Below are 17,019 nucleotides of genomic sequence, written 5' to 3'. Positions count from 1 at the left end.
TAAACTTACTAGCTAAATGTCTTTGATTAAGTTATGTATCTGTGCTTCAGTCTCATGATAAAAACAATTTAGGGGCGCCTGGGTGGCTCAGTCGGTTGAGCATCCAACTTCGGCTCAGGTCATGATCTCACGGTCCGTGGGTCTGAGCCCCGTGTCGGGCTCTGTGCTGACAGCTCAGGGCCTGGAACCTGCTTCGGATTCTGTATCTCCCTCTCTCTCTGCCCCTTCCTTGCTCACGTTCTGTCTGTCTCTGTCTCTCTGTCTCTCTCTCTCAAAAATAAAAATAAAAACATTTAAAAACAATTTTTAGATAAAAAAATAAAAACAATTTAGAATGCTCACAACTCTCCCATAGGATTCTGAAGACTAATTAAAGAGGTAGAACATGTCCCTCATATCAGTGTGGTTTGTTGTTTTCTTTTCCCCTCACTCTCCTCATCTGGGTGCACGTGACTCAAAAATGGAAAGAAGGAAGAAACCCCTGACCCTGAATCCTCGCTACTGGCTTTTCACAAGTGAAATTTACCTGGCCATTTACAGAGGTGACCCAACCCTTTCCATTATTTTCAATATTCTAACCCTCAGCGAGGATAATGCAATCTCTTATGGCTTAAAATTTTAATTTTTCTACCTGAGAAAGAAGTAACCCAGAATTGCTTTTTACGATAGAGGTGACAGACTCCACAATGTCCGGACTTAGTTTTGCTTAACTAATTCTAAATAAAAACCTGTACACAAGCATCGATCTCGAGCTTTCACTTTCATTTTCCTTAAAGATGTCCCTGACGCAAAGTGGCAAAGCCAGTGGTTGCCAATTAACAGGATTCAAAGAGACAGGGAAGAGAATAGTAGGACGGGGTCTGGACGATGATGGGCGCTGCTCTCTTAAGTTGTCGGTATCACAGTTGTGATTATCATGTAGATAACTCATAATAGAGTCAGGTAGAGATACATTTTGATTCCTCTTATCTTGAAACTGTGTCTTGGGAGCACCTTCAAGATTTGCTTGCCTAAAATATGTAGCCAAATGAAGAGTCATCCTCAAATAATAACTTAAGTTTACCCTTACCTATTTTTCAATTATGTGAAACTTTCTCAAGCCAAGTTAAATGTGCATAAGAAACCCTGAGCGAAAGAAATGAAGTCTCAGTGAGCGTTAACTGCCACAGCGTCCTCGGCGACAGGTGCACTCCCAGGCAGCAATCACAAGTTCAAATACTGGATGAGTCAGAGTTTCCTAACACACAAGGTTAGAAACAGGTCACAAGCTCTGAGTCAAGGGCTGCTTGCTCTCAGCTTGTAATTCACAATCTGACCTTTTCTGAAAATGTTACTATGCAGTGCGGCAATAATTTACGACGCTCATCAGAATGAAGGCAGATTAGGAATAACTTCTTTGCATTTTGGAGCCCAACTGTTCTGGGATGAAAACCTGTAAACGCTGTTTAAAGCACACCGAAGATAAGCAATTAACGACTGTGTCTAACTTTCATTAAAACCCAATCCCACGAACGTGGACTATATTTATCCTGAGATGCAAGGTTAGGAATACGTACAAAGGAGTTTGAAATAGAACTTGAAAAACAAACAGCCAGGAAAAAGAAGTAAATCATAGGAAGAACCATAAATCAAAAAGAAACCTTTAGTGATGAGCCTTTTTTTTTCTTAGCTCCTGACTTTGTGGAGATGGCACCATCTAGTGGAAATTCTTGGTAAATGCAATCTTATTTTCCCTGCTTTAAATGTTAGTGACCCAGAGACTTGTTTTTCCTTAACATCATTGTTGTTGTTGTTTTAACAATCTGTACAGAAAAATCCTTATGCAAAGTGTTATAAATATTGTCTCCATGCAGTTCAGCTATAGGAACTCATGGCTGTACCATTTTTATTCCATGGTTAAGCAGCAGTGCTATCTGCTTGTTTTAGGTATTGTTCCAATTTTACAAGCAGGAAAGTATTTTTAGGGGCATTTAACACTGAAATAAACCTTCATAAATTTTCATGTGAGACTCTGAAAACTTTTAATTCCAAAAACAGAGTCAAAGTTTAAAAAAAGACACTTACGTAGCTTTAATTATAAAGCATTAGCTCCAGCAATGTTTCCTTCTCTTTGGAGTTCAATTACATAAGAACATATGACGGATACCGAGTATGTCTGCAGCCCCCAGTTACTGTTCCATGTCTATTTTATGTTCCACGCAGGCAGTGAGTTGTTATTAAAGAAGGAAAGAGGTACATTTGCAGGAAGCAGGCTCGCAATTCTTGGTATTATTTGCCTTAAGACTCAACATACTTCATCAACATTTCAGTTCAAGCTGCACTGTGGGATGAACATTGGGTAAGAAAAGGCACATCTGGATGGTCTATTTTTAAAAAAAAATTTTTTTAATGTTTATTTTTGAGAGAGGAAGAGAGCTCAAGCAGGGGAGGGGCAGAAAGAGAGGGAGACACAGAATCCGAAGCAGGCTCCAGGCTCTGAGCTGTCAGCACAGAGCCCGAAGTGGGGCTCAAACCCATGAACCGTGAGATCATGACCTGAGCCGAAGTCTGACACTTAACCAACTGAGCCACCCAGGTGCCCCTGGATGGTCTATGTAACAGATACCTCAACATCTCTGTAAAGAAAATCAGATCAGTAGATGTGATGGTAACAACAGCACTCTTCCTAATAGTCTATTTATACATCGTGATTTTTCCCATACCTGTTGGGTGCTGATTTTAAGGGGGAAACTCAGAAGGGCCACTGGTCTGTGAAAGGTCAGAAAGCTAGCAAGTTGAGATTTACACCGCCGATTGCAAATGACCCAAACAATTTCAAAAATTATGGTCCTTGAGATACATCATTACTCCATAAAGATTAGACCCCAACCCCAATTCAAACGTCAGACAAATACGAACTCCCCGAGCCTTGCCAGCACCATAAAAGGGAGAAGACCCACGCCACAGAAACCCCAGAAACAATGTGATGCACATGATGCATTGTAACTTGCAAAACACCCTGTTTTATTATTAAAGAACATTATGTCTGTGTTATTCTCATTGTACAAACGTCCCAACTGATATTTTTATGAATCTGGAGTGGTGGTGTGTGTTTTTATTGAGGAATGTTGTTTTGTTCCCATTAGATATTTATCATACATTTTAATAAAATAACCTCTTTGTTCAGGGGAATTGAATGATTCATGATTTTGCTGACTTCTTTCCTGTTGGAGCTTCTCACAAAGGAACCCCTGACTGTTTGACTTTCTAAATAGCCTGAGTGATTCCAAACTCTCTTTTGCAAAGAGGGATGAATGCCGGGGCGGGCTCCCCCATAAAGGAGACCTTGTTTTCTCTCCCCCACGCCCACACGTTCGGAAAGGCGGGTCCAAACCCCAGACCCAGAAGTTAAATTGTTTCTTTGAATGGTAGAAAAGATTCCGGTCCTTTACTCTTGAGTGGCTCTCAGTCCGAAATGCCAGGCACACACGTGCAAACAGATACAGACAACCCCCTAAACCAATTACCTGCTGTCTACATTGACTTTGTACTCCTAAGCATGATTCGGAACACAGAAATCCGTAAGACTTTTCTCCCTCGCTTCTACTCCTGAACACCTGACGTGGGGTTGCCCATCCGATGCGTTTCCTCCCAAGGACAACGTCTCCCATTAGAGACACTCAATGTAGCAAAACAAAGGCTCGTTCCAGGGAACAGGTCTTTCAGTGCTGCGGATACATGACATATTCCCTTTGGCACAAACCTCCTTATGGTTCTGGGTTTGAGTTCCTCCTTCATGAAATGAGGAGATTTGGTAAAAAATATTTTCAGTGTCCTAGGAGCTTAACATTTCCATACTTTTTTTTAAAAAAAATCACTTTTACCTAGGCTACCATGCTCCAAAAGGAGTATTTTTTTTTCTTTTTCTTCTGAATTTCTGTTGTTTGAGAACACAGTAAACCCCCAAAGTCCTTCAGTAAATAAAACACAATTCTGATAAGGCCTTAACTTTTTGATTACTTCTCTCCTGCTCTTCATGACCCATGGTGCCTATACTCCTGGATGTAATATTTTCAAAGAAATTGACTGAGAGTGGTTGGTAACGTCGTGGTAAGTTAGGACAGGGCCGTTCATCTCCTTCAAGTGGCCCTGTGCCCCACTTTCAGTAACGCCTCACGGCAGTGGCCACAGCAGAGGCTGCCCCATTGTCCCTCCAATCCATTCCAGGAGCCCCGTAGACCCTATCACCCCGGAAAAGCTCCATCTTTCACACTTGGCATCTCGACCCTGCAGCCCCAGAGGCTTCTCTGCCTTCATGCCTCAACCAGCAAGACAGGTCCTCCTCCTCAGGCATTCTTTCACTTGTCTCCAAGGGTTCTCAAAAATTATGAAACACACGCCACTCTTCTTGAATCCAGTAACAAACACCCAGTAACTCCAAGTCAGATGTTAGCAGGCATCTGAAATAAATCCGTATCTCTTTCGGAGTCTAGTGCCTCTGCCCTGTCCCAGATTTACTAGTGAGCTTGGTCGGCACGCCCAGCTCCCTCTGCTCCCTTCTTGCACCTGTTTTTCTCCCCTGAAAGGGGCTCACTCTGCCCACTGTTTTCTTCTCATCCCAATCCAAATCTGGACCAATCCGCATGGGGAGACACATCGGATCGGGCAGGTGGCAGAAATACTCTCAGCGTGAAGACATTCCTCAGCTCATATCTTTAGGAGTCCCTCACCTCCATCCTGTCCTATGACCAATGCATCTGCATTTGAACAAATGCTTTCTGCCTCCAGGGCAGAAAATGAGCTCCTCGGTTTATGTGCCGTTTGTCTTCATCCCTTATGCAATTTCATCTGTTACTAATGAACGGTGATTGCCACATAATACTGCCCATTATTTCAAAAGACTGCCAAAGATTAGGAATGCATAACTAATGTTATATCCAAAATACCCAAAGGAACAGAAAGGTTTATATAGATGCTCACTTATTAATTCTGATCTGAAAATTAGGAAAACAGAAACACAACTTAATACACACACAAACCTCAACACTCTAAAAAAAAAAACTGTTGCAATCCTTTTACAGGTGGTTGTAACCTAACAGTACCCAATTTTTCTCTTTGACCCACCCACCACTTCTCTGAAAAATCAGGAGAAAATTTAAGACTGCTTAAATGCCACCACGACTTCAGGACGGAATTACCACGTAGAAAAAATGCAGTCACTTACCGGTGTGCACATAAATTATTAAGGTGAAGCCCGTATTTTTCTTCAGCAGATAACCCATCCATCAACAAGTAGAAAATGAGAAAATTGCTCTGGCCAAGAGGTTGTGAAACAAGTCTGGATTTCTCGAGCATGTATGTATAAATTCTGGCTGGTTAAGAAAAAAAAAGGGGGGGGGATTCTGTTAAATGGCATTACTAGTCTCATTCCCATAGATTTACACACGCTAATGAATTGCACGAGATAATAATGCAACTGTTTTCAAATACAGACCTTTTGAAAAATAGCTGAGGCTTTATTTTCTAGAGCGGTTTGTAGGATTCCAGGAAGATTAAGCAGAAAATACCAAGAGCTCCATCATACCTTCTCTCTCCTACCCAGCACACCGTGTCCCCTATCATTAACCTCTCGTGTTAGTGTAGTAAATTGGTTAGAATTGATGAGCCAATATTGATGCTTAATATTAAATTTTTTTTTTCAACTTTTTATTTATTTTTGGGACAGAGAGAGACAGAGCATGAACGGGGGAGGGGCAGAGAGAGAGGGAGACACAGAATCGGAAACAGGCTCCAGGCTCTGAGCCATCAGCCCAGAGCCCGACGCGGGGCTCGAACTCACGGACCGCGAGATCGTGACCTGAGCCGAAGTCGGACGCTTAACCGACTGCGCCACCCAGGCGCCCCTTGATGCTTAATATTAATTAAGTATATAAATGTGTGTTGGTATTCACTCTTTGTACACTCCACCGGCGTTAAGACGTTCATAATACCATGTTCTCTCAGCACAGTAACACTGCCCTTAAAAGCCCATGCTCCAGTATTTATCCCTTCCTCTCTCCCTAAGCCCTGATGCCCACTGCTCTTAGTACTGTCTCTACAGATTCACCTCGCCCAGAATGTCATATCATTGGAATCATACAGTATGCAAACTTCTCAGGTTGTAATCACTTCAGTTTCCTTCATTCAAAGATATACATTTAAGGTTCTCTGTCTTTTCATGGCTTGAGAGCTCACTTCCTAAATCATCGGATAAGAGCCCACCCTACGAATGCACCAGCTGATTTATCCACTCACCTATTAAAGGATATCTTGGTTGCTTACGGTTTTTGCAAATTACGAATAAAGCTGCAATAAACATTTGCATCCACATTATGTGTGGACATAAGTTTTCAGCTCAGTTGGGTAAATACTGAGGAGTGTGATTCCTGGATCGTATGGTAAGACTATGTTTAGCTTTGTAAAATATCACCAAACTGTCTTCCAAAGTGGCCATGCCATTTTGCATTCCCACAAGCAATTAATCAGAGTTCCTGGTGCTCCACGTCCTTGCCAATATTTGGCATTGTCAGTGTTTTGAATTTTAGACATTCTAATGCATTTGTAGTGGTATTTCATTTTTATTTTAATTCACGTTTCCTACATGACCTGTAATGTGGAGCATCTTTTCATTTTTGTATTTTCCAGTTGTGTATCTTCTTTCATGGGGTGTCCAGATATTCTGTCCATTTTGTAAATTGGGTTGTTTTCCTATTGCCGAGTATTAAGTGTTCATTGCATGTTTTAGTTAGCAGTCCATTATCAGATGTGTTTTTCTTGTTTTGCAAATATTTACCTCTATCTGTGGCTCATCCTTTCATTCTCTTAGTGGTGTCTTTCATAGGACGGTCATTTTTAATTTTAATGAAGTCCAGCTTATCAATTATTTATTTCACGGATTGCTGTTTTTAGTGTTATATGAAAAACTCATTGCCAAACCCAAGGTCACCTACAATTTCTCTTATGTTATTGTTTAAAAAGTTTTATACTTTTTTTTAAAGTTTATTTATTTTGAGAGAGAGAGAGAGAGAGAGAGAGAGAGCAAGTTGGGGAGGGGCAGAGAGAGAGGGGGAGAGAGAGAATCCCAAGCAGGCTCCACACCACCAGTGCAGAGCCTGATGTGGGGGTAGTACTCAACAAACAGCAAGATCATGACCTGAGCCAAAGTCGGATGCTTAACCAACTGAGCCACTCAGGAGTTCCTATAGTTTTGTTTTTACATTTAGATTTATGATCCCTTTCAAGTCATTTTTTTTTTTGCATGAGGAAGTCCTGCTATTTTAGTATAATTTGTTGAAAGAACTGTCATTTCTCTATAAAACTTTGCTCTTTGTCAAAGATCAGTTAACTATATTTACCTGGGTCTACCTGGGCTCTCTATTCTGTTCCATTGATCTACTGGTCTGTTCTCTCACCAGTACCATGCTGTCTTGGTTCCTGCCACTTTAGAGTAAGTCTTGAATTTGGGTAGCACCAATCCTCCAACTTTGTTCTTCTTTTTAAACGTTGTGTTGGCTTTTCTGGATCTTTTAACTCTCCACATAAACTTTATGTCAATACCCACAAAGTAACCTGCTGGGATTTCTATTAGGATTGTACTGAATCTATAGATCATATTGGGAAAAACTGACATTTTAACAATATCGAGCCTTCCTATCTGCAAACATTGAATATCTCTCCATGTATTTATATCTTCTTTGATTTTTTTCATCAGGGTTTTTATAGTGTTCCTCACAAAGATCTTGTAAATATTTTGTTAGATTTATACCTAAGTGTTTTATTTTTTGGTAGTGGTGGAAATATTGTGTTTTTAATGTCAAATTCCAATTGTTCATTGCTGATATTTGGAAAGCAATTGACTTTTGTATATTAAGCATGTGTCCTACAACATTGCTATAATGGCTTACTAGTTCCAGGAAATTTTTGTTGCTGATCCTTTCCAATTTTCTACAGAGATAATCATGTCATCTGTTAACAAAGACAGTTTCATTTCTTTCTTTCCAATCTGTGTATATTTTTTCTTGTCTTATTGCATTAGCTAGGGCTTCCAGTACAATGTTGGAAGCAAGTGATGAGAGGAGACATTCTTATTTTGTTCTTGGCCCAACACAGAACTTTCATGCACAAATACGATCTGAAACAAGACATGTCCCTGGGTATAACAAAGGCACCAAAGTAAGTTTTAGAACTTTCTTCATTAATGTTTTACAATTTGAAAGCACAAGTCATATTGCTATGGTATATATAAACAGATACTGATTATAAAGAGCTCTGCTATAGATGCTAGCAAGTATTACTATCAACTAGATCAGAAGTATATACAGCTACACTATACAAAGACCAGATATATAGACAATAGTGTCTCACTGCTGAAAATCATGGAAGAAACCCACTGTAGCAAAGGCAAATATAACTTGAATTTATGCAGGTACAATTTGATATACAGAAAGTATACTGGGCAAGTTTCAACATCTATATCAAAATTATAAAAAGGAGCCAAACGATGGTTTATAGCTTAGTGTCAAGATAATGAAACAGATGCTTCAATAATAAAGTTTACTTCCCAGTTAAGGAGGAAGACAGGTGATGTGTCTATAAAAGCACATGCCCAGTTTGAAGAGGGTCTACCCATCTGCCTAGTTCACTGTGACCTCACATATCCAGTAGCAAAATACCTAATATTCATTATTTGGAGCTTCTGCTGCTAAAGATTACAAAAATACAAACAAAAACAACCCACATCACAAAAACATGTTGTTGGACAATGGTGGGAGAACGCAGCATGGAGATCACAATCCTGATTTTGCTTCCAGACAGGACTGGCAATACAGAAGCTACTGTCAATCAACATTTATGGCTGGGGCGCCTGAGTGGCTCAGTCAGTTAAGTGTCCGACTTCAGCTCAGGTCATGATCTCGTGGTTCGCGAGTTTGAGCCCCATATCAGGCTCTTGCCGACAGCTTGGAGCCTGGAACCTGCTTCGGATTCTGTGTCTCCCTCTCTCTCTGGCCCTCCCCTGCTCATGCTTGCGTGCGCTCTCTCTCTCTCTCTCTCAAAAATAAAATTAAAAGGTAAACATTAAAAAAATTAAAAAAACATTTATGGCTATATGTTTGGCAGGCTGAAACTTGTAGTTTTTCTGAACTATTCTTTTTATTGGAATTTAGGTTTATTCTTATCATTATGAATGGTCAGTAAACAATGAAGCATTTCAATTTCAAATGCACCTGTGAATTATTGTAGGTTTCCACTTTGAAGTAAAGATTCACAGTCAATAATTGTTTTGGATCAAAAGGTGACAGTTGTTAGGGAGTCAAATGGACATAGTTATTTCCTACATTTGAACTAGAAACATCATCTTGTATAATGAGTCTGCGTATAATTATTCTAGAGTCCAGCCTCTAAAAGTAAAAAAAAAAAAATGTGAGGTCTCCTGATTTTGGTTTTATATAGCAAATCTACTTGAACCAATGGAAAGACTATTACGTGCTTTCCCTCTGGTAAAGTTCAGTTAAGTGGCCCATTCAGCCTGTCATAATGGTTATAAATGCAAAAAGAAAAAAAAACCCTCAAAATCAGTACTTCTTATTAAGAAAAGTTGTCTTATTAGAAACCTTTTAGAAAAGTTGTCGTAAGTGCATAAAGGTTCTTTCAAAATATCCCTTTAATTAGTTGCCGAAAGGTGATGCTAAAATTAGAACAGGGAAGTGTTGTTTCTTTTCCATTTCTCTTGGAGTATTAAATCAGGTGATAATTTCAAGAAGAGATCTTAATTACTACACTTTATTTCCTCTCTTTTTTCCCTCTCTTAAATTATTTGCTAAGAACATTTTCCACTTAACATTAGCAATATTAACTCTGCTCAGGAGGATATTTTTAAAAATCTGTGCATGTAAGGAATAAGCTTCTATAGTTGTTCCTTTCCATTATTTTTTAGTCATCAACTACAGGAATATCAGAGGCCATAGAGTACTGGCCATCACGCTTCTGTATTCAGAGAAAAGGGTGACCCTACGCCCATTTGTCCCAGCCAACATCCAAGCTTCCTTTCGAGGAGCATTCAAAACTAATCAAATTCCACCTCACAGAGTGATTTCAATACCTTTAATCTAAATTCAAAAACAGCGTAATTAGCAATCATCCCAGTTAGCTCATCTCCCGCAGAGAATAAAATTGCTGTGGGTTAGCAGGATTCTGATCGGTAGGATTTTGAGAAAAAAGTATCTTAAAAGAGGCTCTTAGAAGAAAACACAAAACAACCCAAGATTCTAATTTCTCTGAGACTCTCATATTCTTCCAAATGGAGAAAATGTCAGCCTTTTGTTGTGTCTGAAGTGACACTAAAATAATGGAAGGAAAACAATAGGTGTGGAGTTAACGGGGTTTGGCTCATTCATATAAATGTCCGCACACAGAAAGAGACTTCCTGCTAATGGGTTTTTTGACTTCTCAAGACCTGTATGTTTTAAAAGATATTTTATTTCAGGAACATTCCTGACTAAAATACACCTGTGATCCTCTGTCTTACCAGAAATCTATATATGAATATGTTTCTCAGAAAGTTGTGGCACAAATGTAGATGTTTGTTGATTATATATGACATAGTACTCAGTAAAATATTTTATAGAGCTATGCCAACTTCTGTTCAATTATAAAAGAAAATGGAGGGAATAAATATCCTCTCCTTCAAAAAAGACAAATACCTGCCCTCGATGCCCTTCCCACTGACTTCCAGAAACTTCCAGCACTCACTGTCACCATGCCCCGCCCTTCTGGTTATAAATCATGACCAGTTAGGATCTCTTCCCAGAGGCATATCATGTCTTCATGACCATCATGTCTCCAATTAAAGGTCACCAAAAGCACACTCTTGCTTCATTAAAATATCCAAATATTCTCTCTTTCCTGAGAAACGCTTATGCATTTCTTTTGACTTCATTATTCAAGGTTAATACAAGGGGTGGTATAAGGAAAGGTGCCTCAACTACGAGCCCAAGTGTGGCTCCTGGTCCTGACTCTGGCCTTGTCAATTTTCACGTTTCTCTTTACCCCATACGAATGTGGGGACGAGGAGGTATAAAGGTCCCGGGCTTCCTGTGGCCTCCAAGAGGAAGGGACTGCTATTCCATGTACCTGTGGTGTACCAGGCTCTGTGCTGGGGCTTTTCAGACGGTGCCTCATTTAAACTCTCTTGGAGGCCTTGTCACGTTGAAACCCAAGTGGCTGATCACCACTAAAAGATGCTGCTCCTCAACGGAGCTAAGATCACTTAAAGCACTCTGAAACTTCTAAAAGAATGTCCAGTTGACAGGACAAGCCTAAGGCTCAGTTATGATGCTAATAACGAAGATGGAGACGGTCTTCTGGTTCGTTTTCCAAAGGACACAAGCAAAAGCCCTAACAGACTGTCCATTTCATTGGTTTCAACTGTAAGTTTAAAAGTTTCCCAAGCAGATACTACGGCCCTGGAATATATATTGGGAGACATTTCTGATTGTTAGAAAATTTCAGTTTCCATTTTTTTAACCTTTATTTATTATGAGAGAGAGAGAGAGGGAGAGAGAGAGCGCACACAGGGATGGGGTAGGGGCAGAGAGACAGAGAGAGACAGAGCCCCAAGCACGTGCCGTGGTCTCAGCACAGAGCCCAACTCGGGGCTCGATCCCTCAAACCGTGAGATCATGACCTGAGCCGAAACCAAGAGGCAGACGCCTAAGCCACTGAGCCCCCCAGGAGTCCCGATTTCGGTTTCCACTTACGTGGATGTAGGTGTCTTCAGGATGCAGGCAGGACAGGAGCCAAATGCCCTTTACGCCCCACATGTGGACTCTGCGTCCCCCCCGCCCAAACCCCCGCAGACTCTTCCCCAATCCCTACAGGATGGAGTGGGCACTAAGAAAGAGAACGTGGTTCCATTCTTACCAGACACAAACTGTCCTTATGAAGAAAAACAATCTCTAATTAAAAAAGAGCCAGAGTTAAGTGTCGGTAACTTCTGCTATCGATTTACATTCTCAATAATACGCATTCTCTGTGGTCATGAATGAGTTCATGCGGCCTTCACACCACGTCCTCCCTGAAAGGAGGAACACAGCTGCTGCTTCGTTTTATTGGCTCTTTACATCCATTCCTTAGATTCATCAACCCAACAAAAGTCAGGGACTGACCACTCGGCCTGACAGACCAGACCAGTGCCACCAACAGGCTCATATCCCAACAGGAGACACAGACAGCAACGAACCAGACAGACCAGGAAAAGGACACTTCCAGATATCAACAGGTGCTATGAAAGAAATGAGGAAAGAGCCAGATCCACAGTGAACAGAGCTGGGATCCAGCGGACACATTAGAAAGAGAGTTCGGGGAAGAAGTGACCCAAAAGGACACCAGTGCAGTAAGAATTGCCTGCACTTTGCAGGAGAGGGAAGCGTCCCCATCCCCTAGGCAGCAAAGAGGAGAAACTAAGCCGTGGTCTCACCACCAAGGAACTTAAATAGTCCAGTGAGGCTGGAGGATGTGAATGGGGTGGGAGGACCCGGGCACAGGGGGCCCCGTGGGCTGTCCTCTGAGAGCCCAGAGTCCAGTCCTGGACTTGACGTTTGGTGAGACCAGCGAGGGGCTACGCAGATTCAGAGGGAAATGGCTGAGGCCTCCTCGCAGCCTGACGGTAATGGCTGATTTCAATTTCCACTGAGCCACAAAGTGGGCTATCTTCTTAATTCACATTTATGCATTTAAATGAGGCAGTGACTTAGAAAAAAAGAAAAACGAGGCTGAAAACCACAAAGTGGGCTGGCTTTGTGTCTTTAGGAGGGACGGGTGTTCTAAACAAGGTTAAATTGAGAAAACATGGGGACAAAGAACCTCGGTGGGGGCACCCAGGCAGTAGAAGCCAGAGTGGAAAGGCTCTCTGCTCACTGACAAGCAGGAAGTTACCACTGCGGAGCCACCAAAGGCCACCAGGATGGGAGACCATCTGGGCAACAGCTCCGGGCCCGGAGAGATGGCTGGGAATACCAAGGTGGGTGTCAGAAGTGGGGCGACGCAGGAATGAGCCAGCATATCTCACTTCTATGACAGTGACTCACCTGCGCGCACAGACCGGGGTGTCCTGGGAGAGCCTGAATATATCGCAACTTGCAAACAGTCATATTGGTTTGTGCTGGGTTATAAATGACCAAATGACAGGATAGGTGAAGCGGGTTGAAACTATTGGCAAAACGGGAAGAGGCAGACTTTATGGGGAGCTACAGCACATCAAAGCGAAATCAGACCATGCGTTCCAAAGAAAACGTTAATTTATACGAAGCATGCAGAAGAAAGCACTAGAGATAGGTAAAAGCTTATTTCAAAAGAAATCACAACAGAAAAATAATTTGCCTGAATTTCAGTGTAATAAGGCTTAAAAATTAAAAAAAAAGAGAAAGAACAGACAAAATCACAACAGAAAAATAATTTGCCTGAATTTCAATGTAATAAGGCTTAAACATTTTAAAAAAGAGAAAAAACAGGCGAAACCACAACAGAAAAATAATTTGCCTGAATTTCAATGTAATAAGGCTTAAACATTTTAACGTTTATTTATTTTTGAGACAGAGAGAGACAGAGCATGAACGGGGGAGGGCCACAGAGAGAGGGAGACACAGAATCTGAAACAGGCTCCAGGCTCTGAGCTGTCAGCACAGAGCCCGACGCGGGGCTCGAACCCACGGACCGTGAGATCATGACCTGAGCTGAAGTCGGACGCTTAACCGACCGAGCCACCCAGGCGCCCCAAGGCTTAAACATTTTAAAAAAGATAAAAAACAGACGAAATCACTACAGAAAAATAATTTGCCTGAATTTCAATGTAATAAGGCTTAAAAATTAAAAAAAAGAGAAAAAGCAGATCTCAGGAGTCTCCAAAGTTTCCAAATTTAAGCTCATACTCCTCTTATTAGACAGCCTGATACTTTGCAAACCACAGCTTGTTTTGTTATCCTGATGAGTGTGCAATTCCACAAGGAAGCGGTTAGGAAATAAATGCACCAGAACCCCGTGTTTCCTGGGATGTGTGAACTTCCAAAAGTCTTCCCGTCAGCGTTTACCCACCAGCATCCTCCTCAATCGTGAATGTCCCAGAGGAAGAGACCACCTCATCACCCAAGGAAGGATCTGGTGGGTAGATAGGTTTGCCCGGGACAGGTGGACCATTTCGGCTTTGCATGTCTAGTTGACGGAGGAGGTCTGAGCCTGCGAGCTGGGCTCCAATGCGTCACCTGCAGCAGGGACCACTGACTGAGCTGAGCACAGGGGTGTGGTGGCGCTCACCCAGCTCCCCACCGCGGTCTCAGCTCTGCCTGCCCTTTCCACGGTGACCAGCAGTGACCGCAAACCGTTCGTAGCCTCCATTGGAACCTTAGAAACGTTCAACTTCACAAGGAGATTCTCTCTAATTAAGTGAAACAAAGCTGGGGACACCTAGGGGGAGCTCAGTGTGTTAAGTATCTGATTCTTGGTTCCGACTCAGGTCATGATCTCACGGTTCGTGGGTTCGAGCCCTGAGTCGGGCTCTGGGCTGACAGCCCAGAGCCTGCTTGGGATTCTCTCTCTCTGCCCCCCCCCCCACTCGCTTGCTCTCTCTCTCAAAAAATAAATAAACATTTTTTTAAAAAGTGAAACAATGCTGAAAGGAACACAGGAGAGAATGGTCTGGTGTCTAATTTTATAGTTGGGGAAAGATGGTAAGGACACTCGCCCCATGTGCACACACAGATCCAGCCTGGAGCCCCCTGCACTGTGCCAAGCGGCCCCACTGAAGAATGCTGTGTGCTTTGTGACCTGTACTTCCAAAGACGGCAGAGGTCTGTATCACATTTTTTTTTAATGTTTGTTTACTTATTTTGAGAGACACAGAGGTAGGGGGGAGCGGGGAGAGAGAGAGAGAGAGAGAAAGAGAGAGAGAGAGAGAGAGAGAGAGAGAGAGAGAGAATCCCAAGGAGGCTCCAAGGGCAGCTCAGAGCCCAACGTGGGGCTCAATCCCCGAACCGTGACATCATGACATGAGCCGAAATCAAGAGTCAGATGGTCAACCAACTGACCCACCCAGGTGCCCAGGTATCGTGTAATTTTGAAGATTTATAAGCCAGAAAATGATCCACTGGGGAAAAGATTGAAAGTATACCTTATCATATGTCAAAAGATGGCACACACTTTAAAATGAATGGCAACTTTAAAAGTTGCCCTAAAAAACCTTTAAAAGACCCTAAAAAAAGACCAGCTATGATCTTGATCATGAGAGAAAAGCTGGGAATATGGCATCAATATATTCTCCGCCATTATTTTCATTGGTGCCTTTGAACCTCACACACGGAAAACCTCTCAGCACTCTTGAATGAAAAATATAAATCATTAGGGATTCAGCAACTACCTCAAGTCCCAAGTGAAAGGTACTGGATGAGTGAAAACAAACCATCACTGACAAAGTTTTCCCAATATTTGTACGTTACATCCTTACCTATGGGACGACGGTAAGAGGTTTTACACATCACTTCGTCCCGAGCATGCTGATGCATATACCAGGGAACCCAGAATAATTGTATTGTTAAATAAGTAATCAGACGGGAGAAAATATTGGGCTGAAAGCCAGACCACAATGCTATTTATTAATTAAATCTTCTTCAAAACAAGGAACATTCCCTACTTTTCTATAGCTGGTGTTTCATAAAACTAAGCATCATACTTTCTGTTATATATATATATACGTATATATATATATATATATACGTATATATATATATACACACATATACATATATATATACATATACACACACATATATACACACACACACACACACACATATATATATATATATATACACACCCACACTCTGATTAGGGAGCTGGCATTAAACTACAAAAGCATGGGGCGACTGGGTGGCTCAGTCAGGCTCAGGTCATGTTCTCACAGTTCATGGGTTCGAGCCCCACACTGGGCTCTGTGCTGACGGCTCACAGCCTGGAGCCTGCTTTGGATTCTGTCTCTGTCTCTCTCTTCCCCTCTCCTGCTCACGCTCTCTCTCTCTCAAAAATAAACATTAAAAAATTAAAAAAAATTAAACTAGAAGCAATAGATCAATGAAGGAAACATGCAACGTCCACTCCACCTGAAAATTTGTAAGATAATGCTCCCTGTCCAATAAAACCCTTACCATTCTTTTAGAAATGTTGATAATTTAAGGGAACCCAGACTACCATAAAGTACAAAATCAACCTGTAACCTACATTTATTTGACCTAGTTTGAGGTGCAATAACCTTACTCAAATTTGATTTACTATTTTAGTGAACACTTAAAATTCAGAAGGCTTTTCCAGGGAACCCATTTGAATAATTCAGCTCTCTTTAAAATTTGTGTAAAGTAGTTTCAATTAATATGTCTTTTATTGTTCTTTCAGAAAAGGAGTCTGGATAACAGATGTAATTGTTCAAAGGTATCACACTGGCTAGTAGCTTCTTCAAGTGCTTGGTGCCTCCTGTTTGGAGGTAACAATGAGGTTCCTTTTTTTTTTTAAGTTTATTTATTTATCTTGAAAGAGAGAGTGTGTGAGCAGGAGAGGGGCAGACAGAGAAGGAGAGAAAGAGAGAATTCCAAGCAAGCTCTGCACTGTCAGCACAGACCCTGGTTCGGGGCTTGATCTCACAGACCATGAACTCGTGACCCGAGCCAAAATCAAGAGTCGGGAGCTTAACCGACTAAGCCACCCAGGCGCTCCAACCATGAGGTTCGTAACCTGAAAATCAGTTTAAGAAGTAAAGACAACATAACAGACCCCCTCTAAGGTGGTCTGGATTGTGCCCCACAGACGATATGTCTATGTCCTAACCCCAGGACTTGGGGATGTGACCTTGCCTGAAAGCGGGGCACCTGTCGATAGTCTTCAAGTTCAGGTGAGGTCCTGCTGGAGGGCACGGTGCTTCCAGACTGGCGCGGCCCCCACTGTCTTGCACATCCTGCTTCATTC

The 17,019-nt window shown here is 41.8% G+C and overlaps 1 protein-coding gene across 1 annotated transcript in view; it reads right to left on the bottom strand.

Annotated features, from left to right (window-relative positions):
• MYO16 (myosin XVI) overlaps positions 1 to 17,019 on the bottom strand; it is a 609,750-nt gene that overhangs the window by 257,791 nt on the left and 334,940 nt on the right. Inside the window, 1 exon segment of the mRNA XM_043582911.1 lies at positions 5,204 to 5,351. Within this exon segment, the coding sequence (XP_043438846.1) occupies positions 5,204 to 5,351 (148 nt within the window).

The sequence above is a fragment of the Prionailurus bengalensis genome, chromosome A1, assembly GCF_016509475.1.
Source record: "Prionailurus bengalensis isolate Pbe53 chromosome A1, Fcat_Pben_1.1_paternal_pri, whole genome shotgun sequence".
Taxonomy (NCBI): domain Eukaryota; kingdom Metazoa; phylum Chordata; class Mammalia; order Carnivora; family Felidae; genus Prionailurus; species Prionailurus bengalensis.
This window is presented reverse-complemented; position numbering and strand designations above follow the sequence as displayed.